The sequence below is a fragment of the Myotis yumanensis genome, unplaced genomic scaffold (assembly GCF_028538775.1).
Source record: "Myotis yumanensis isolate MYYU_CA2020_CCGP unplaced genomic scaffold, mMyoYum1.0.hap1 SCAF_10, whole genome shotgun sequence".
Taxonomy (NCBI): domain Eukaryota; kingdom Metazoa; phylum Chordata; class Mammalia; order Chiroptera; family Vespertilionidae; genus Myotis; species Myotis yumanensis.
In genome coordinates this window covers 1,497,258-1,517,532 of record NW_027223761.1, presented here as the reverse complement: position 1 = coordinate 1,517,532, position 20,275 = coordinate 1,497,258, and the positions used below count along the sequence as shown (strand labels likewise).

The 20,275-nt window shown below is 68.4% G+C and overlaps 3 protein-coding genes across 6 annotated transcripts; all 3 read left to right on the top strand.

Annotated features, from left to right (window-relative positions):
- The first annotated feature begins 1,798 nt into the window (after positions 1-1,798).
- Positions 1,799-6,704, top strand: PIDD1 (p53-induced death domain protein 1). The gene is made up of 15 exons (XM_070427197.1): positions 1,799-2,120; positions 2,551-2,964; positions 3,297-3,506; positions 3,588-3,642; positions 3,782-3,983; positions 4,064-4,189; positions 4,297-4,476; positions 4,550-4,697; positions 4,791-4,926; positions 5,007-5,157; positions 5,238-5,361; positions 5,442-5,560; positions 5,650-5,763; positions 5,855-6,060; positions 6,301-6,704. Exons 1-15 carry the CDS (start codon positions 1,799-1,801, stop codon positions 6,557-6,559), a joined length of 2,766 nt encoding a protein of 921 aa, XP_070283298.1. The 3' UTR covers positions 6,560-6,704.
- A 419-nt stretch (positions 6,705-7,123) lies between these two features.
- On the top strand, positions 7,124-14,551 carry SLC25A22 (solute carrier family 25 member 22). 3 transcript variants are annotated; one of them, XM_070427174.1, is made up of 10 exons: positions 7,124-7,167; positions 9,865-10,001; positions 10,229-10,354; positions 10,569-10,624; positions 11,560-11,650; positions 12,224-12,342; positions 12,455-12,629; positions 12,715-12,869; positions 12,954-13,029; positions 13,102-14,551. In XM_070427174.1, exons 2-10 carry the CDS (start codon positions 9,982-9,984, stop codon positions 13,253-13,255), a joined length of 972 nt encoding a protein of 323 aa, XP_070283275.1. In that variant the 5' UTR covers positions 7,124-7,167; positions 9,865-9,981; the 3' UTR covers positions 13,256-14,551. The 3 variants fall into 3 exon arrangements, with proteins under 3 accessions (XP_070283275.1, XP_070283273.1, XP_070283274.1); XM_070427172.1 differs by lacking the exon at positions 7,124-7,167 and adding an exon at positions 9,607-9,693; XM_070427173.1 differs by lacking the exon at positions 7,124-7,167 and adding an exon at positions 9,616-9,673.
- A 511-nt stretch (positions 14,552-15,062) lies between these two features.
- CEND1 (cell cycle exit and neuronal differentiation 1) lies at positions 15,063-17,399 on the top strand. Of its 2 annotated transcripts, none has more exons than XM_070427190.1 (2): positions 15,063-15,152; positions 16,406-17,399. In XM_070427190.1, the coding sequence occupies exon 2, from the start codon at positions 16,486-16,488 to the stop codon at positions 16,933-16,935; it is 450 nt and encodes a 149-aa protein (XP_070283291.1). In that variant the 5' UTR covers positions 15,063-15,152; positions 16,406-16,485; the 3' UTR covers positions 16,936-17,399. The 2 variants fall into 2 exon arrangements, with proteins under 2 accessions (XP_070283291.1, XP_070283292.1); XM_070427191.1 differs by lacking the exon at positions 15,063-15,152 and adding an exon at positions 15,336-15,501.
- Positions 17,400-20,275: the final 2,876 nt, after the last annotated feature.

Here is a 20,275-nt window from a genome sequence, read left to right as displayed (position 1 = left end):
CACCCCATTACACTGTCTCTGTGAATCTGACTCCTCCTGTGAGTAAGTGTAACCTCGGCACCAAAAAAAAAAAAAAAATGTAAGTGTAACCATCCAGTGTTTGTCCCTCTGTGTCTGTCCTATTTCACTCAACACAATATCCTCAAGGTTTATCCACATTGCAGCACGTGTCAGAATGTCCTTCCTTTTTAAGGCTAAATATTCGCGTGGTTAATTTTTAAAAAGGTTTTCCTGGCAGCTCTGGGGAAACTGAATGGGGGTGGGCAGGCGCCGGGAGAATGGAGGTCCGGCAGGTTCTGCCCATCCGGGTGGGAGGGATGGTGGTAGCTGGGGAGGTGGCGGAGAGGGCGCACACGGTGTGATTTGAGGCAGGACGGGCGGAGCGGGATGTGCTCATCTGTCCCTTCACGGAGCACCTGCTCTGGGGGAGCGCACAGGTGGGAGGCTTTCTGGATTGAGGGTCTGGGCGGGGCCGGCGCTCACCACCACGTGGCCTTGGGCAAACGGACCTCGTGGAGCCTCCTGGTCCTCCCTTCTGAGATGCAGACATAGTTGAAGGAGGCGGCCCGTGGGGAGGCCTGCGGGGGCCCCTGCCCGGAGTGACCACCATGGAGCGGGTGAGGCCGCGGACGGACAGACACGCTGATCAAGGGGTGGCTGTGAGGCCGCAGGTGCGGTCAGTCCCCAAGCCCCCTCCGCCTGGGCATCTCCAGCCTATTTACACCCGGGACGGGAACGCACGCCCCGGGGCGAGCCTGGGGCCGAGACCTCTGAAAGGGCGGGTTTCATGGCGCGCAGCTCGCAGCGCAGGACGCGGGCGAAGGGAAGCTGGAGACAGCTGGGCGGGCGCGAAGCAGATGGGGTCGGCGTCCGCGTCTCCAGGGCGGCCGGCGGCCGGCGGGCAGGCGGGGCGGGACGAGCCGGGGCGGGACCCAGAGGCAGTGGCCCGCGGACCCCCGGGGCGGGGCCAGAGGGGGCGGCGCCCGGCGTCCAGCCCGCCCGGAAGCGCGCCGGCGGGAGCCCGGGCGCGCAGAGCGCACGGAGCCGGCGGGAGGGTCGCAGGTACGCGCGGCGGGACGGCGGGGTGGGGAAGGACGCGCTCTCCGGCCGGGACCGGCTCTAAGGCCGCCCGAGCCCCGAGTGCGCCCTGCTCCGCTCTCCGCTGCCCACCGAGGTGTGAACTGCTGGGGCGGAAAGACTGCTCCCAGGGCCGGGGCGTGGGGTGCAGCAGCTCAGACCCAGTCTCCCCTCTCACACTCGCTTCTCTGACACCCCTGGGCGCGATCGGTCGCCCACTGCCCGGGACACCCCCCCCCCCCCACGTGGTAGATGACAGTCCGGACCTGTCAAAGCTGTTGAGTGAAGGTTGGAGGTGGGGCCGGACCCAGGAGACTCATGGGGGTCGGGGGAGGGGAGGAAGGGACAGCCAGGATAACCTGACAGCTCTAGAGCCCCTTGTCCAAATGTCCAGAATTAGGGTGCGAAACGTCCCACCGCCCTCCTCCCTGCAGGCAGGTTCCCAGGCTCCTCCGCACACAGGTCCCACTGCTTGCTGCCCTCCGGGCCTGGGCTGCCATCCTCCAGCCCCATTTCATCTGAGCTCTGCCCCGCCTGGGCGCTGGGATGTAGGAGCTGGTGTGTTAACACAAACCAGAGTCCCCATGCCACTGCCCGGGAGGAGGTCCAGCCCCACTCCTCCCTCTCCCCACCCTGACTCCGCAGCCGCTCCGGGCCCTGCCTGCACAGGCCTGCCTGGCAAGCTGGGACATGTCCAGCCCCCGAGGCCTGCCGGTGGGCGATGGCCGCGGTGGAGGAGGAGCCGCAGCCCCGGGCGGCTGCTGCAGGAGATGCTGCAGACACTGCGGATGCGGATGCGGATGCGGATGTGGATGCGGATGCGGGTCCCGGGGCATCCCTTCTCCTGGCCGGGAACCGCCTGAGCTTGGACCTGTACCCCGGGGGCTGCCGCCGGCTGCTGCGCCTGTGTGCCCGGCGCACCCCTCAGCTGCTGCGGGTGGAGTTCCTGCAGCTGAGTGGCCACGAAGACCCTCGGCTGCTGGGGGCCGCCCTGGCTCAGGTGCCGAGGAGTCTGCCGCACCTCCGCTCTCTGGTCCTCAAAGGTGAGCCCCACCTGGTCCCAGCCCTCTCCCACCCCATCTCTAGCTCCTGCCCCTGCTTCTCCGTCCTCAAAGGCCAGCCCCATTCCCAGCCGCCATCACTATTCTCCATACAGCATGCCCCACCCCTCTTCTCCCAACGTGACAGGCTGCGCCCCAGCTCCCGGCCCCACAGCTGCCTGGTGGTGGTCCCCGGTAGACTGCAGTGTGCACGCTTGCCCGGGGCAGGTCCTGGGTGATGGCTCCCGGCTGAGATGAGACTCAGGCCCGGCCCCTGCCTCCCTCCACCTGCTGGTGTCTCTCCAGTGTCTCCATCTGTCTGTCCTTGTCCGGCTGGGGTAGACCTGGAGGTCCTTGCCTCCCGGCACGTAGCTCCCTCCCTGGCTAAGCTGGGACCTGGGACTGAGGCCACCCCCGCCTTTCACCTTCCCAGGTGGGCAGCACTGGGATGCGCGGGGCGCCTGCCTGCGGGGCTCTCTGACCACGCTGCCCGCCAGCCTGAGTGGCCTGACCCGCTTGGCGCACCTGGACCTGAGCTTCAACAGCCTGGAGACACTGCCCGCCTGCATCCCGCACATGCGCCACCTGGGCGCCCTCCTACTCTCTCACAACCACCTCGCAGAGCTGCCTGAGGCTCTGGGGGCGCTCTCGGCCCTCACCTTCCTGTCCGTGACCCACAACCGCCTGCAGGCGCTGCCCGTGGCGCTGGGAGCCCTGTCCGCCCTCCAGCGCCTGGACCTCTCCGAGAACCTCCTGGACACTCTGCCCGCTGAGGTCGGAGGCCTGAGCAGCCTCCAGGAGCTCAATCTGGCCTCCAACCGGCTGCAGAGCCTCCCGGCCTCCCTGGGTGAGTGCCGCCATGCCTCCTGGGCTCGCAGGACAGCAGGGCGTGCCCCCAGCCACTGCCAGGGCTCCACGCATAACCCCTTCTCATCCTCTGCCAGCCTGGCCAGGACCCTGCACTCACAGGCCTGGCCTGCCTTTGAGCTGCGCCCCCTTCCCCGGCTTCGAGGATCCTTGCTCAGGCACCTGGGCTTTGTGGGTGCAGCCCTGGGGCAGGGACTGAGTCACCCCTGGCGGGGGGCGGGGGGGGGGGCGCAGCCTGAGCGTCCGGCCTGGCGCTCCAGGACGTGGTGGCCCGAGCGGTCCTCCTCTGGCCTAAGCAGCGCCTGCCCACAGCGGGGCTGCGTTCCTTGCAGCTCCTGGTCCTGCACAGCAACCTCCTGGTCTCGGTGCCCGCTGGCCTGGCCCGCCTCCCGCTGCTCGTCCGGCTGGACCTGAGGGACAACCAGCTCCGGGAAGTGCCCCCCGAGCTGCTAGACGCCCCCTTTGTGCGTCTGCAGGGGAACCCCTTGGGCGAGGCCCTGCCAGGCTCCCCCAGTCCCCCAGGTAGGCTCGCTGCTGGGGCGGGCAGACTACAGACAGGACACAGGCATCGTCCCCATCCTAATGGTGCCCGTCCTTCCACAGGGACACCTGTGGTCCCGGGAATGCCCAGGCTGTTCCTGACTTCAGAGCTGGACAGGTGTGTGGATGGGGGAGGGGCCAGAGGAGCCACCGGACACCTTACCCATGCTCCGGGGTCTCCTAGAGGCCCCCAGGGGCCAGGCTCAGACCCGAAGCCCCTCTGGGTCTGACCTGATGCCTGCCCTGTCCTCACTCAGCTTCCTCGTGACCCCCCAAGGCTGCTCTGTGACCCTGGCCTGCGGTGTCCGCCTGCAGTTCCCCGCCGGGGCCACTGCTACCGCGGTCACCATCCGCTACCGCCTGTGGCTGCCGGAGCCGCGCCTCGTGCCCCTGGGTCCCCATGACTCCCTGCTCAGCGGGGTCCTGGAGCTGCAGCCCCACGGGCTGGCCTTCCAGCAGGCACGGCCAGGGGGGTTGGGGGCAGGTGGGGTGGCCAGGTGTGGCCTCCGAGCTCACCCCCCTCCCCCTGTGCCCGGCAGGAGGTGGGCCTGTGGCTGCTCTTTGTGCCCCCACGGGCCCGGCGCTGCCGTGAGGTGGTGGTGAGGACCCTGAGCGACGACAGCTGGAGCGACCTGGAGACCCGCCTGGAGGAGGAAGCACCGAAGGTGAGGCTGCCTAGGCCTGCCGGGAGGAGCACGGGGGCGGGGGGAGGGTCCTCCAGGACCTGACTCCCCTCTGACCCTGTCCCCTCTGACCCCATCCCCATGCCCAGCGGCTCTGGGCTCACTGCCAGGTACCCCACTTCTCGTGGTTCCTTGTGGTTTCCCGCCCTGTGTCCAACGCCTGCCTGGTGCCACCAGAGGGGACGTTGCTGTGGTCCTCGGGGCATCCGGGGGTCAAGGTCACCTTCCCCCCTGGAGCCACCGAGGAGCCTCGTCAAGTCCGAATGCAGGTACAGACAGGGCAGCCGCCGGGGGTGGCCGGGGTGCCTCACGCACGGGGCGCTCAGGGGCCTGTCCGCCTAGGTGGTGCGCATGGCAGGCAGAGAGCTGCGGGCGCTGCTGGGGGAGCCCCAGGCGGCGGTGAGCCCCCTGCTGTGCCTCTCCCAGAGCGGCCCCTCCAGCTTCCTCCGGCCAGTGACAGTGCAGCTGCCTCTGCCCCCGGGGGTCACAGGTGAGAGAGGTGGCCGTGGGGCGCCCCTGGACCTGCGGCCAGAAGGGGAGGCCCTGTGGGGAGCCTCAGCCTGTGGCCCCCTCCCTTCCGCAGGCCTGAGCCTGGACCGCTCCCGCCTGCACCTGCTCTACCGGGCGCCCCCTGCAGCCACCTGGGATGACATCACGGCTCAGGTGGCACTGGAGCTCACGCACCTGTATGCGCGCTTCCAGGTCACCCACTTCTCCTGGTCAGTGCCCCTCCGGCGTCGGCAGCCCCTCCCCACCCCGCCTCTGCGTGCACAGCCCCGCCTCACCCCAGCCCCCCCAGGTACTGGCTCTGGTACACCACCAAGACCTGCGTGGGGGGCCTGGCGCGGAAGGCCTGGGAGCGGCTGCGGCTGCACCGCGTGAACCTCATCGCGCTGCAGCGGCGCAGGGACCCCGAGCAGGTCCTGCTCCAGTGCCTGCCCCGCAACAAGGTGGGGGCCGGGGGCGGGGAGGGCCGGGGATGTCGGGGTGGGGGCCGGGGGTGGGCTCTGAGCCCGTGGGTGCCCCCCAGGTGGATGCCACCCTGCGGCGGCTGCTGGAGCGGTACCGCGGCCCGGAGCCCTCGGACACGGTGGAGATGTTCGAAGGCGAGAAGTTCTTTGCTGCCTTTGAGAGAGGCATCGACGTGGATGCGGGTAGGCCTTGCCCCTGCAGGTGGCCCCAGGGTCTGCCCTCGCCTCCCTGCTGACCCACCCCACCCCACCCCACCCCGCAGACCGCCCGGACTGCGTGCAGGGCCGCGTCTGCTTCGTGTTCTACTCCCACCTGAAGAACCTGAAGGAGGTGTATGTGACCACCGCCCTGGACCGGCAGGCTCAGGCCGTGAGGGGCCAGGTGGGCCGACGGGGAGGGGGGTGGGGGTCCTCCAGGCTGCCTGCCTGGGCCGAGGCTGGGGCACTGAGCCCCGTCTCCTCCTGCCCCAGGTGTCCTTCTATCGGGGAGCCGTGCCGGAGGAGGTGCCCGAGGAGGCCGAGGCGGCCCGGCAGAGGAAGGGCGCGGACGCCCTGTGGATGGCCACTCTGCCCATCAAGCTGCCGGTGTGGCCTGGGGTGGGGAGGTGAGGGCTGAAGGGGCAGGGGTGGGCCTGGGGCCGAGGCCAGGGCTCACTGCATCCACTCCTCCCCACAGAGACTGCGGAGGACCGAGGGCCCGGGCCTGGGGCAGGGAGCCGGCCTCTCCCTGGCACCTCTGAACCTGGGCGATGCTGAGACCGGCTTCCTGACCCAGAGCAACCTGCTGAATCTGGCCGGGCGGCTGGGCCCTGACTGGCCGGCCGTGGCCCTGCACCTGGGCCTGTCCTACCGGGAGCTGCAGCGCATCCGGCATGAGTTCCGGTGCGTGCCTCTCAGCCTCTGGCTGCTGCGCTGGGCCAGCCTCAGGCCTGGGCCCCTGCTGCCTGGAGGGCCCCCTGAGGCTGCTGAAGTGCCTTCGGGGAGCTGGGGGGGGGGCAGGGCTAACAGGTACAGACAGGGATGGTCTGGCCACACTGGCCTAGGGAGCAGGAAGCCGGCCCAGGGTGGGTGTGGTAGGTAGTCCTGGGGCGGCCCCTCAGTCACTGAGCCCCCTCTCCCCAGGGACGACCTGGACGCCCAGATCCGTCACATGCTCTTCTCCTGGGCTGAGCGCCAGGCTGGACAGCCGGGGGCAGTGCGGCGCCTGGTGCAGGCCCTGGAGCAGAGTGACCGGCGGGATGTGGCGGAGGAGGTGCGGGCTATCTTGGAGCTCGGCCGCCACAAGTATCAGGATGGCATCCGCCGCACAAGCCTGGCCCCCAGGGACCTGGCCCCACCTGGGCCCTCGGCCTCACGGTCCCCAGAGCCTGCCCAGGCCTAGACTGACCCGCCGACTCTGGCCTGGCCCCACGTGTGCTGCGGCCGGGCTCAGAGGCCCCCACTCCCACGTCTTCCCTGTGTGTGGGGACAGTGACCTCCGTGTGCAGCAAACAAACACGCGCTGTCTGGCTGCTCTCAGAGTTGGTTTGTTTGTTGGGTGGAGATCAGAGGCCGGGCCGCCGCTGGGGAGGGGGGAGCGGGGAGCGGGGAGCGGGGAGGCCTCCGGTGACCTTGGTCCTGCCCAGCACCTCCTGTGGGTCCCGATCTTCCTGGGAGGGAGAGGAGCCGCGGCTACAAAGTGACGGCTGCATCTTGGATACAAAGTCACCTGTGTGCGGGCTGGTGCACCCGCCTCCTTGGCTGACGCGGCGCCGTCCCTGGAGCCCAGTGTGGTCCCATCGCGCCTCCCGCAGGGCTGCTCCCGGGTCCCGCGCACGCAGGGCGCCCGGCGATCACGGCGTGGGCCCGGGTGCAGTGGCCACGCCGGCCGCGAGGGGGAGCCGGAGCCCGTGCGCTCCGAGGCCGGGGGCGGAGCGCGCCGAGCGGACGCACTTCTGCAGCGGGGCGCGCGGCGCGGCGGGGAGGCGAGCGCGGCGGCGGCGGAGCGCGGTGAGTGCCCGGCCGCCCCCTGGACGGAGCCCGCTCCGGTGCGGTCCGGCCGCGGGGGCGAGGGGCGCCGAAGTCGGCCCGCGGAGGTGACAACTGGCGGGACCAGGCGGCTGCGGGGGACCCGGCCGCGGATGCTCGGCTCCCCGCCGCCGGGTGTGGGAGGCCGTGCTCGGCCCCGAGCGGGGACGGGCGCGCTCCCCGCGCACACGTGTCCCTGCGGGGTGGTTGCCTGGGGCCCGAGCCCCGAGGCCAGGCCGCGGGGGGGTCACTCGTGGGAATGCGCCGGGCGTGTGTGGACACGTGCGTGGCTGGAGTCGCCATCGCCTAGCGGGGGGCAGCCCGGCTCTGGCGCCAGGCCCGGTGCGGACCGGTCCAACGGGACCGGGAGTGGAGCCGGCCCCTGAGCGGAGCCGCTGCCCCCGCCCACGCCGCCTCCGTCCGCGGGGTGGCGCCACCCCGGCCAGCGGAACGGAGCGCGTCTCTGGGTCGGGGGACGGGCAGGTGGGATGGGGAACGAGGGGCGGGCTCCACACCCGACCCTCAGCCCCATCGCCTGGGGGGGGCGTTTACCCGGGGCGCCTGGAGGCAGCGGCGTGGCCTGTTTGCCTGCCCTGAGCGGAGCCTGGCTGTGGGCACGGAGGGGCGGACAGTGCAGGCTGCCAGTCCGGGGCCTCGAGTTGGAATCTGAGCTTGGCTGGGGCTGCCCAGTTTCTATGGCAACATGGGGTCAAGGGTAGGGCCCACCACGGAGTGAGGACCGAAAAGGGGGGTTGGGAGTCGGATCCCTCTCCAGTTCTCTCCAAGACAGAGCCCGCCGCGCACTGCTCTCTGCCCTGCTGCCGCTTGCAGCTTGTGGTGGTGGTGTTGGTGCGGGGGACCCCAGAGCTGTCTTCTTGGGCTTGGGGTCCCCGGCTTCTGGGCCTGCCTCTCCCCCCTTACATAGTCCGTCTGGATTCCGGGATCCCCATCATCTAGGCGCCCTAACCCCAGGTAGGAGGTGGGGCCAGGGGATGCTCAGAAGACGGGGTTCCCTCAGTCCTCAGAGGGCAGTGCTAGGCCTGGGCGCTGGGGTGTGGCCCCTGCCCCCCGGGTCCGGCGGCAGGAAGGAGAGCTGGCTGTGACCGGTGTACCTGGAGCGGGGGGTGGGGAGGGAGGGGTCCGGTTGAAGTCCAGAGGGCAGACTCTTCTTTGTGTGCTGGGCCCAGAGAAGCAGGTCCCGGGCAGAGGCCCTGGGGTGTGAGCTGGTACGGGGGGGGGGGGGGGGGGGGGCACGGACACTTGGCAGGGCAGAGGGCTCTGGGAGTGCCCGTTCTCATGACCTCTGGACCTGCCAGGTGAGCAGGCCTGTGGCCTCTGAGACCCAGCCACTCCCTCCCCGGCCTTTGGTGGCCAGGAGCGTCTCCCTGTGCCCAGGGTGGGTGTCCCTGCATGCACCTTCCCCAGTGGACACACAGGTCCCACAGTCCCATCTCCACCCACGGCACCCGGTCCCCAGCAGAGGCCCACGGGGCCTGAGCACAGAGCCCCATCCTCAGGGAACCGGGGCTCCAGGCAGAGCCAGCCCGCAGGCTGCAGGCAGGAACCCACGGGGCAGCTGGGGCGCAGTGGCCAGGGGCTGGCTTCCCCGTGCGCCCGCGGCCTGGCTTGACCTGCTCAAGTCAGACCCACCGCCCTGTGGGCTGAGGCTGCCAGGAGCTGTCACACCCCTTCTCATCCCTTCTCCCGCCGCAGGGAGCCTCACGCCCAAAGTGAAAGAGAAAGTCCCCCCCCTCCGCCCCTCCCCGCCCGGAGACCAATCCCTGCCGCCGGCACCTCCCTCGCCGCTAGGGCTCCTCTGAGCGGAGGCTGAGGTCTCAGAGGAGAGTTCTGCACCTCGGGTGAGCGGACCGGATGGGGAGGCGGGGGCAGGACAGTGCGGGCGGAGGGCCTGCCGGGTGGGCAGGGCCGGCCTGACCTGGGAAAGCTAAGGTGAAGGTCACCAGCCCTCGGAGGGACCCCGGGTGTGAGCCAGCTGGGTGACGGTGGCAGCGCTGTGGCTGACAGCTCAGGCTAATTGGCGGTGCCCCCCAGGGGAGGCCCGGGGCCGGCGCTGGCTGGGGAGTCCTGCCCCTAGTGAGGGGGGCCCCACCGCCCCCACCGTAGAGTGGATGTGGGGAGCTCAGCCATCCCCCTCCCAGCTGCCCCCCCTTGCCCCGCACACCCTGGTGGATGGGTTCTGGGGTGTGTGTCTGGGAATGAAATTCCTGGGAAGGTGGAGAGGGGCGGGGGGCAGGGCTACGGGTGGGTGAGAGTGGTGCTTCCCCTCAGGAGAGATGTCTGAGGTCCAGCTGGGGGGTCCTGTGGGGAGACTCCGACCCCTTCCTCTGCTCACGGATGGGGGCGGGGGGCGCTCTGGGTGGAGGTGACTGACCCGGCTGGAAACTGTCCCCTTCCTTCCAGCCTCCGCTGCTGCCGCCCCCCCACCCAGGCGCTGGCCCTTTAAAGACGGCGCTCTGTCTGTGTGCACGTGAGCGCGAGCGTGAGGAGGTGCCGGCAGGACACGCCGTGGGGGGCCTGGAGGGGAATCTGCTGGCCCGGCACCTCCCCCAGTGCTGCACCCCAGCCGGGGTGGTGGTGGGGAGGCTTGGTGCCCCTCGGGGGGCGTGGGGGTGCCTGGTGGCCCGTCCCGCCGCTGATTCCAGCCCCTCTCCCTTCCAGGACAGAAGGGGGTTGAGATTCCCAGCAAGTGGCGGGCCATCTCCCACCTGCCAGCTCCTCCATCCTCCACCCTCCACCTCCCGGACTCCGCCTCCTACCTGGGTGCGCTCCAGTTAAATGGCTGATAAGCAGCTCAGGTGGGAATGCTCCTGCCGCCCTGGGCCCCACCCTCCCCTTGCCCCTGCCCTGTGGCCCAGGAAGCCCCACCCTCCCCTTGCCCCTGCCCCCTGCCCTGTGGCCCAGGAGGCCCCACCCTCCTCTTGCCCCCTGCCCCCTGCCCTGTGGCCAGGAGGCCCCACCTCCCCTTGCCCCCTGTCCTGTGGCCCAGGAGCCCGACAGGCCCTGACACTCCCTCTGCCCACAGCCTCCCAGCCAAGCTCATCAATGGCGGCATCGCTGGGCTGATCGGGGTCACCTGCGTGTTCCCCATCGACCTGGCCAAGACGAGGCTGCAGAACCAGCAGAATGGCCAGCGCATGTACACCAGCATGTGAGCACGCCAGCCGGCCGTGGGCGAGGCGCGTGCAGTGTGGGGGCGGGGGGGGGGGGCGGGCTCCTGAGCTCCACTCCTGGGGCCCCCCCCACCCTGTTTAACAAAAGGGGACGCTGAAGAGAGGACAGGCCTGGGGGTGCTGCTGCCTGGGCAGGGCTGGAGCCGTCGCCGTGCCCGGCTTGCGCCCAGCTCACCTGTCCCTTGGCCGCAGGTCCGACTGCCTCATCAAGACCATCCGCTCGGAAGGCTACTTCGGCATGTACCGCGGTGAGGCGCTGGCCGGGGAGGCGGGCGGGGTGGGAGGGAGGTGGGCAGGCAGCAGGCCTGGGCTGTGTGCCTGTGGACGGTCCCGAGGGGGGGCCCATCAGCTGGCCCTGGTGCTGGCGTCCGGGGAGGTGGATGACAGGGTGGGATCTGGAGAGTGGCCATTCTCCGCCCCCACCCTCCTGCCACCCCCACCCCCACTCACTGCCAGCGCCTGGCATGGCAGGATGCGTGTCTCTACCACTGGCTACAGCCTCCTTCTTGCCACCTTTAAAAAAATATATTTTTATTGATTTCAAAGAGGAAGGGAGAGAGAGACATCAGTGAGGAGAGAGAATCATGGATCGGCTGCCTCCTGCACACTCCACACTGGGGATCGAGCCTGCATCCTGGGCCTGTGCCCCGACCAGAATCAAACTGTGATGCTCAACCACTGAGCCACGCTGGCTGGGCATCTGCTGCCTTCTGAGAGCGGCAGGCCCTGTCTGTGCTGGGAAATGGGCGGGGGGAGCAGTCCTGCAAAGCAGCTTAGACAATCCCCCAGCCTGGATTTCCCCGAGGCTGTGTGGCCCTGAGCCCTGAGCCCTGAGCCCTGACTGCAGGAGGGCTTGCCTCTGCCCCGGCTCCAGCCCACGGGCTACGCTCAGCCTCGTCCATGTGGACCCTCTCACCCAGGGCCCTCACCAGAGGGAGCCCCTCTGTCCCCCGGGAGGTGTTCCTCAGGCGCCCACCTGGCTGGGACGGGAGGGTCATTTGGGGGAGAGCGAGCAGAGCGCCTGGAGGAGGCAGCACTGCCCTGTCCCGGCCTGGTCCCCGCCCTGCCTGGCACCGATGTGGGTGAGAGGGCAGGAGGCGGCGGCCAAGGATTGACTGGGGTAGGGCTCTGCCAACTGGAAGCAGTGCTGGCTGAGAGCCTCCCCAACATGATGTGCCCACAGGAGCCGCCGTGAACTTGACACTTGTCACCCCCGAGAAGGCCATTAAGCTGGCAGCCAACGACTTCTTCCGCCATCACCTCTCCAAGGACGGGTGAGGGGGGGCCCCTGCCTCCGGGCCAAGGACAGGCTTCCCTCCTGCTGCCCCTCACCTTGGCTGTGCGGGGCCCCCTCTCCCTCTTGTGTCCCGTCCTCCTTGTCCTTGCTCCCCCCCACCCCCCGCCCCCGCCCTGCACTGGGAGGAGTGAGGCAGGCACTGAGTGCTGCTCCAGCCCCATGGTCCTTGGCCCTGGGCCACGGCCTGCTCCCCATAGGCTGGGATTTGTGGGCGCTGACCAGCTTTCCTCTGTCCCCAGAGGGCGGGCTGAAAGGGTAACCCCTTGGGGCACTTGAGACCCCCAGCTTCTCCATCTGTCTGCACGAGAAGGGCCCTGCCTCCCTTCCCGGTTCCTGCCGTGGGGCCATCTGTTTGCCGGGCTCGGTGCCCGCGCTGCAGGGCCTGGAGGGGTGTCTGAGGCTGAGGGGTGCTGTGCCCCCACAGGGCTGCGTCTGCCTCCACTGCTCCCGTCCCCCTTCATCCCCTTCACACCCAGGCACAGGGGCGGCCGCCTGGGCAGCAGGGCCTCCGACTCTGTCCGTGACCCCCCCCCCGCCCCCCCTCCCGCAGGCAGAAGCTGACCCTGCTGCGGGAGATGCTGGCCGGCTGTGGGGCCGGGACCTGCCAGGTCATCGTGACCACCCCCATGGAGATGCTCAAGATCCAGCTCCAGGACGCCGGCCGCATTGGTGAGTGTGGCTGGGGGCCGGGCACCCAGCCCCGGGGTGGGGCAGCCGCCTGGCCCGGTCCCGGCCCTCACCTTGAGGGAGAGCCAGCCTGCCTTGTCCGCTTTCTCCCCAGCCGCCCAGAAGAAGATCCTGGCTGCCCAGGCCCAGCTCTCCACACAAGGGGGCGCTCAACCTGCAGTGGAGGCTCCCGCCGCCCCCCGGCCCACGGCCACCCAGCTTACCCGTGACCTGCTCCAGAGCCGTGGCATTGCCGGCCTCTACAAAGGACTGGGGGCCACGCTGCTCAGGTGGGAAGGGCTGGAGGAGGGAGGAGGGAGGAGGGAGGCTCGTCCACCCTGAACCTCTAGTCACCACCCCCCCCCACCCCTGCAGGGACGTCCCCTTCTCCATCGTCTACTTCCCCCTCTTCGCCAACCTGAACCAGCTGGGCCAGTCCGCATCCGAGGAGAAGTCCCCCTTCTACGTGTCCTTCCTGGCGGGCTGTGTGGCTGGGAGCACGGCCGCTGTGGCTGTCAACCCTTGTGATGGTCAGTAGGGGGCCCTGGGCCTCCCTCCGGCTGGGGGTGGGGGTGGGGGTGGGTGAGCAGCCCCTGACCTGGGCCTCCCTGCAGTGGTGAAGACGCGCCTGCAGTCGCTCCAGCGCGGGGTCAATGAAGACACCTATTCCGGGTTCCTGGACTGCGCCAGGTGGGTGAGGCCCCTCTGGCGGGGGCGTGCAGGGAGGCTGGCCCCGGCTCTGACCACCCCCCTTCTCCACAGGAAGATCTTGCGGAATGAGGGTCCCTCCGCCTTCCTGAAGGGGGCCTACTGCCGCGCCCTGGTCATCGCCCCACTGTTTGGCATTGCCCAGGTGGTCTACTTCCTGGGCATCGGGGAGACCCTGCTGGGGCTGCTGCAGAACCCCCAGCCCTGAGCCTGGGCCCCCCCGCACCCGCAGGACTAGAGTGGGCCTGGGGCTGGGCGGCCCGCCCAGGACCAAGCAGGGGAACGTCTCTGCGCCCCTCCCCGTGTGGATGGGGGCAGAGGGAGGGGTGCAGGGTCCACACACATGGACCGGAGGGGTCCTGCCTGCACAGCCACGGGGATCAATGTGTTATTTATGTAGAAATCACAGAAATCTTTACATTCCCGGAGCCAGCCCTGCCCCAGCTCCACCCTGGCCTGGGCACCCCCCGGGACAGAGCTGGTCTCTGAGCTGGGGGCTCCCAGGTGAGGGCTGGACGGGGTGGACCTTCTGCTCCAGGCTACCGGCTCGTCCCCAAAGGGGAGGCTGCACAAACCTATTTATTAACTTGCTGAGCACAAGTGGCTCTGTCCAGCCCTCCGTCCGTCCATCGGTCCAGCCTCCCCACTGCTGCTCTCACCTCGGCCAGCCTCGCAGGAGAATCGGGGTCTCCTGCCCCCCACATTGAGCCAGGAATCCCAGGCAGGCGGGGGGTCCACACTGAGTCTTGACTCCTAGGGAAACCCCACCCCCAGCTGTGGGACCCAACAACCCTCCTGGTGGGCCCCTCTGCCCCACCCCAGCCTGGGGGCCCAGAGCATGTGAGAGGTCTGTGTGCATATGGGAGAGCCGCTGCCCTTCCCACGTGGCCAGGCAGTGTGTGCGTGTGCGCACGCCTGTGCGTGTGTGTGTGTGTGTGTGTGTGTGTGCTGTGTAAACCTGTGCCCCGCTGACCCTGTCCAGAAATTGTTTCTCCGGCCCAGCCCCTCTTGCTGCACCTGCAGCTGACTGCTCTTCTGAGACCTGCACCCGGGTCTGACCTTGGCCAGTGGAAAGGGCAAGCGTGACCAGTATGGAGCCAGGGGCGCCTGCTCTGTTGGCAGGGGTGGCGGCCAGGAGCTGCCCTCCGGCCACCCTACTCTCTGGGCCCCTGCAGCCCCACCCGCCCGCTGTCCAGACCCCTCCCCATTGTGAACGGAGGCAGGCGCCCGCCCTGCCACCCCTGCCGGGTGATCGTGTTGGTGATTGGTCCTGACGTGCCGGTGCTGTGTCCCCCACCACCCAGGCCCCCTCTGAGGAGGCCCCTTCCCAGCGACACTACCTGGGGCCGAGGCCTGGCCCCCCGTCCGCGGTTGTGCCCGTCTGTTGTACCTTGGGAGCTGCTGCTGCTGCTTACAGATTTATATTTTTTTTCTTTTGAGGAGTTTTAAGAAGTGACTTTTTGTGTCTTGTCATGTAAGAAGATAAATAAATATTCTAAGTAGATGCCTCCTCTCTGAGACTCTGTTAGGGGCTGCGGGGGGGGGGGGAGCCCCTCTTATAAGCGGCCTCCCCTGCAGGCCTGGGTCCCCCTGCCCCCTCGCTGACGGGCACGTTGGCCCGACTCCCGCGCTGTCTGGGTTGGGGGTGCGGGAAGGCCAGCCTGACCCTAACCCACTCTTGGGGTTAAAAACGGAGCCAGGCCAGGCTGGTGTGGCTCAGTGGTTGGGCGTCCACCTATGAGTCACGGCGGGATGGGCCCGGGCACGTGCTGCCGCTTGGATCCCCAGTGCGGGGCGCGCAGGAGGCGGCCAATAATAATTCTCTCATCGCTGTTGTTTCTCTCTCCCTCCCTCCTTCTCTGAAATCGATAAAAATATATTTGGGGGGAAAACGGAGCTGGGGTGGGGCCCAGAGCGCCCAGTGGTCTGGGCGCCCGATGCAGTAAGGCGGGGGGCGGAGCCTGAGCTGATGAGGCCCCGCCCCCTCATGCGCAGGAGCACTGCATTGTGGGAAACTCCCGGTCCTCAGCCGCAGCTGCTGCTCCAGCCGCGGAGTCCCCGCACGGAGCACCCAGCGCCGAGGCGGGAGCGCCAGGAGCAGCGGTGTAAGGTGGCGGGGTCCGCGGCGCAGGGCCGGGCGGGATGGGGGCGCTCGGCGTGAGGCGGTCCCCTGCCTTGAAGGTCACTCTCCCGGGCACAGGAGCCCAGGGGAAGGGGGGGAAGGGAAGGGGAGGGGCAGCAGGTGACGTCAGCGTGAGTTCAAAATAAGCGAGAGCCTTGGGGGAAGCAGACCACCTGCCGGTCGCAAACTTGACTCCCAGCACCTGGGTGCGCCTCCAGATCGGCGGGGGCGGGTGGGGTGCTGGGCTCCTGGGAAGTGGAGCAGCAGCGGGGCCTCTCCCTGGGACACCCCCATCATGCTGTGACCTTCAGGCGACCTTCCATGTGGCCTGGGTGAGGAACCTGGGCTGCCATGGCCCCCCGCCCGGGGTGGGGGCGGGCGTTCTCGTCCTCCCAGGGGAGAGGGGACAGGCAGGGTCAGGTCTGCAGGGAGGGACGGCTAGGCCCAGGGACCAGGGGCCCAGCCCCTTCAGCCTGCCCTGTGCATTCAGGGTGGGGCCAGCCTTTCTTCCAGCCCAGACCCCCTCCTCCGCTGGCCCCTTGCTGAGGCTGACTGCCAGGTGTGTGCCCCGCTGGGCAAACCCGGATCCCCTCTGCCCGCCCGCCCCCCCCCCCCCCCCCAGGCAGGTGCAGCCTGTGGCTCGGGAAGGACACCCTGCCCTTGAGCTGCAGCAGGTGAGGCCGGTGCTAGGGGGGCGCAGGGCTGGTGGCCTGTCACTCCCCACCGGGCTTCTCCGGCCTCCTGGGGTCACCGCAGGGTGTTTGCATCCAGGTCCTGGTGGCCGGGGGCCACTCCCACCCTGCCGGCTCCAGAGAGCCCAGTTCCAGGTTTTCGCCCTACCCTGCCCCCTCCGCCTGGACCCAGTCCCTCTCAGAAGGGTACGTGGTCGGTGCTGCTCAACCCCCCTGGCTGCTGCCCACCTCCCCTGGCCACATACCCTCTCCGAGCTGGTGGCTCTCGCTCCCCTGCCAGGGCCTCCCTGCCCTGGGCCAGCGTCATGGACACGGCTGGAGTGTAGGGAAGACCATTTTATAGACAAGGAAACGGCAGTTCTGGCTGGGCCTGTGTGGGGGGAGGGTTTCTCCGGGTGTGGCCAGGGACAGGTGGAGGCTGGGCCCTGGCAGAGGAGGATTCTGAGCTGGGGCTTTTGGGGGGTCCAGGGGATTGAGAGGTGTCTCTATGGGGACAAGGCGGTGGGGACTGGACAGGATGGGGCGTCCTTGTGTCTCCCTCCAGGTCCACGTGATGCCCAGGGGTGAGCTGTCCTGAGCCGCTGTGGTCCAGCCGCCTGCTTGTCCGCACCCCCGCACAGCGTTATGGAGTCCAGAGGGAAGACGGCCAGCAGCCCCAAGCCCGATGCCAAGGTGCCCCAGGCCGGTGCGGAGGTCAGAGGCCCCCCGGCTGCGGACGGGAAAGGCCCCTCCGCCAAGCCTGGGAAGAAGGAGGCCCAAGGGGAGAAGCAGGAGCCGCCGGTGGCCCCTGCCCCGCCTCCTGCCAAGAAGACACCGGCCAAGGCGGACCCTGCCCTTCTCAACAACCACAGCAACCTGAAGCCGGCCCCCGCGGCCCCCGTGGCCCCCAACGCGGCCCCCGAGCCCAAGGGCCCAGGCGACGGGGCTGAGGAGGACCAGGTCCCCAGTGGGAGCCCGGGGGGCCGAGGCCCCTGCGCCTTCGAGAACTTGACCCCCCTGCTGCTGGCTGGGGGGGCGGCTATGGCAGCCGTAGCCCTGATTCTGGGTGTGGTCTTCCTGGCCCGGAAAAAATGACGGCTGCTGCCAGGCTGGGGACCAACCACCCCTGTACAGACCGTGGGATGTGCATGCGAATCCTCATAGCTGTCTACCCATAATCCATAGGCAATAGAGATACAAGCGCCCCAGACACCGAGGGAGAGAGACAGGCTGCCCCGGGCAGTGGGGCCACGCCCCCTTAGCTGGTCCCTAGCGTGTCCCCCTCCCCATCCCCCAGGCAGGGACCCGGCTCCTGGGTCCTGAGCAGCTCAGGGTGGAGCTGTGGTCTCAGGCAGATGGCTCAGGCCGGGGCACCGGGGCAGTGGGTGGGGTGGACCCTGAGCCGGCCAGCTTGTCCCGAGGGGCCCCAGTGGTCCGGGGGCTTCTGGCCGCTTCCTGACGAGCCCCAGGCAGGAGGGAGTCCTGAGGCGGACGGGTCCAGGCTGGGCTCCGACCTGGGCCCGGCCACGTGGGGACATTAAAGGTGTGGCTGTTTCACCTTCCCCTCTTCTGCTCTTTGCTTGCAGCCGGCGGGCGGGGGGCGGGCGGGCTGAGTCACTCCAGGGGCTGACCCGAGGCTTCGGTGCAAGTCCCATCTCCAGAGGGGCCACCTCACTTCCTGCCCTGAGCCCTCTCCCCATCCCTTGGTCCCTTGGCAATTGTCCCCCGGGGCAGGGGGGACAGCTGGGGGCAGGTAGGGAGGGGGTATCAAGGACCTGCCCCCAGCTGTGTCTGCCCCCAAAGGTGCCCCTGGAGAGGGCCCCGCCTGCCTTACCCAGCGTCCTTTGAGTCGAACAAGCGTATAAATGCAATAACAGGTAGAGTAGGACCACTTGGTGGGTGATCATCACCATGTCCACCGCCCCACTGTGCCCGCAGGGGGACCGTGCTGGGCAGCCCCTCTTTAGCCCACGTAGCCCCGGCGTGACCCCCAGCACGGTGGCAGCGGGCAGCTCTGGAGGGCGGCGGCGGGCACCGTGGGACCCTGACGTGCCCTTTCCTGGCCAGCCGGCCGCTGGAACGCTGGGCCTGAGTGGAGGCCGAGTCTACAATAAACTGTTGTCTCTCGGCTGGGCTGGCGTCCTCACCTGCATGGGTCTGGGAGAGTCGGGGTCCCCCGCCCCGTCAGGGTCAGGATCACCCCCACACCACCTGGCTTTCCAGAGAAGAGTCCCCCGGCCCTGCCCTGCCACCGCCATGCCCTTGACCCTGGTTGGCTCCGCTCACAGCCCTTCCGGGGCCGGCCCCACAGCCAGGCCTTCCTGCTGCCCGGGCCACACTGCGCAGGGGGGACGGGGACTTGGGGTGGGGGAGGGGGACCTGGTTCCTCGGGTTGGCCTCCAGCCAGGAGGGCCCTTTCTCTGCACCCCCTCTCCGCAGTGAGCTCCCCATCCCCGGAGGGCACGGGAGACTGCGGGGTGGGGGTTCCCTTCTCTCCTCACCTCCCACCCACAGCTCCCGGTGCCCACCTGGCCAGGCCGGCCCGGGACCCCAGCTGCAGGCGGCTGGCTGGCGGGGCAGGGGCCGGGGAGTAAGGCCCACGGGAACCGAGAAGCAATGCTGTGGGCCCTGCCTTCTCCGAGGGGCTGTACTGGGCACATCTTCCCCTCTGGTCCTCCCTGTGCCCACCTCCCAGACTGGCAGACCCTGGCGAGCACCCCATCTCGGGCCCAGACACGTTCCTTGCGAGCACCCCATCTCAGGCCCAGACACATTCCTTGCGAGCATCCGAACAGACCAGACGCCCGGCCCAGGCCTGCCCCATATGCAGCCTCCTGCTGGCCGCGCTGGGCTGCCCGCTCCAGCTGTCCCGGACTTCGCCCGACATTGCCCATCCCCTAGGCTCCTGCCCCCCACCCCCAGGCACCAGGGGGCCACTCAGCCTGCAGGCCAGCCCCTACTCCCATTCTCTATTCTGTGACTGGAACCGTTAAAGCAAACAACCAACTAACCCTCCTGACATTTGCGGAGGCGGGGAGGGAGCCCAGGCGGCGGGAGGCTGGGCTCTGGCGTCCTGTCTGGTGGGTCCTTTGGAGGCGGTGACACCCCCCCGCCCCACGAGGCGCCTCCTTCTGTGATGGGTTCCCTGTGAGGGTGTTGAAGTTGTTTCCAATTTCTTGCGACTGTAGACACAGCAGCAACGGGAATCCTTGGGATGCCCTTGGTGCCTGGCGTCTCAGCGGTGCGTATACTGTGGTTCTTATTTTTTAAAAATATATTTTATTGATTTTTTACAGAGAGGAAAGGAGAGGGATAGAGAGTAAGAAACATCAATCAGCTGCCTCCCGACACCCCCACTGGGGATGTGCCCGCAACCCAGGTACATGCCCTTGACCGGAATTGAACCTGGGACCCCTCAGTCCGCAGGCCGACACTCTATCCACTGAACCAAACCGGCCAGGGCTATACTGTGGTTTTTAAATAGTAAAATACACAGAACACGAAACCTGCGATTTATTCTAACCTTTAGGTGCACAGCTCGGTGGCATGAAGCGCATTCACATCATCTTCACATCATCGAGTAGCCGTCCCACCAGCATCCAGGACTCTGTCTGTCTGTCTGTCTGTCTCTCTCTCTCTCTTAAAATGTATTTGTGTTGATGTCAGAGAGGCAGGGAGAGGGAGAGAGAGAAACGTCAATGATGAGAGAGAAGCATGGATCGGCTGCCTCCTGCACGCCCCGCACTGGGGACCCAGCCTGCAGCCCAGGCAGGTGCCCCGACCGGGGATCAAACCCTGATCTCAGGGTTCACAGGTCGACGCTCAGCCACCGGCTACACCAGCTGGGCTGCAGGACTCTCTTCATTTTACCAAACAGACCCTCTCCCCCCAAACACCCCGCCCCTGCCCCTGCCACGCACCATCCTACTTTCTGCCCCTGTGGCTCTGACCCTTCAGGACCTCACGTGGGGTCACACGGAACGCGCCCTGCGTGACGGCCTCGTTGCACGTGTGCCGTCAGGGTCTCTCCGCGTCGCAGCAGGTGCGGGTTCGCTCCCTTTTAAGGCTGCGCAGCCCCCGTCGTGGGGGTGGCCGCACTGTGTCCACCCTCCGTCCACGGACACTCGGGCTGCCCCCGCCTTCCCACCGCCGTGACTGCTGCTGTGGCCACGGCGCGTGTCTGCTTAAGGCCCTGCTCCACGCGTCATGCCTGCCGGTGGGTCTGGGTGACACAGCGTGTGCCTGACGCTGCCGCCCGCCTCCTGCCCGGGATCAGCCACGCGGGCGCCGCTGCTCTCGCCCTGGCGACACCGGAGAGCGCGGCCTGACACGCCCCTTTCACCGGTTCTGGGCCGTCTGGGTTTGGCTGTGATTGTGCATTTGCCTTGGGTGGAATGGCCTCGTCTCCCTTACTTGTTGGGCCTCTCGATGTGCT

Excerpts from the sequence above, each read along its gene's own strand:
- PIDD1 (XM_070427197.1), top strand. The coding sequence starts at position 1,799 with ATGGCCGCGGTGGAGGAGGAGCCGCAGCCCCGGGCGGCTGCTGCAGGA. Across the intron at positions 3,643-3,781 it reads CTGACTTCAGAGCTGGACAG|CTTCCTCGTGACCCCCCAAG; the intron begins GTGTGTGGATGG and ends GTCCTCACTCAG. Across the intron at positions 6,061-6,300 it reads CGCATCCGGCATGAGTTCCG|GGACGACCTGGACGCCCAGA; the intron begins GTGCGTGCCTCT and ends CCCTCTCCCCAG.
- SLC25A22 (XM_070427174.1), top strand. The coding sequence starts at position 9,982 with ATGGCTGATAAGCAGCTCAG. Across the intron at positions 12,343-12,454 it reads CCAGGACGCCGGCCGCATTG|CCGCCCAGAAGAAGATCCTG; the intron begins GTGAGTGTGGCT and ends CTTTCTCCCCAG. Across the intron at positions 12,630-12,714 it reads CTGGGGGCCACGCTGCTCAG|GGACGTCCCCTTCTCCATCG; the intron begins GTGGGAAGGGCT and ends CCACCCCTGCAG.
- CEND1 (XM_070427190.1), top strand. The coding sequence starts at position 16,486 with ATGGAGTCCAGAGGGAAGACGGCCAGCAGCCCCAAGCCCGATGCCAAG.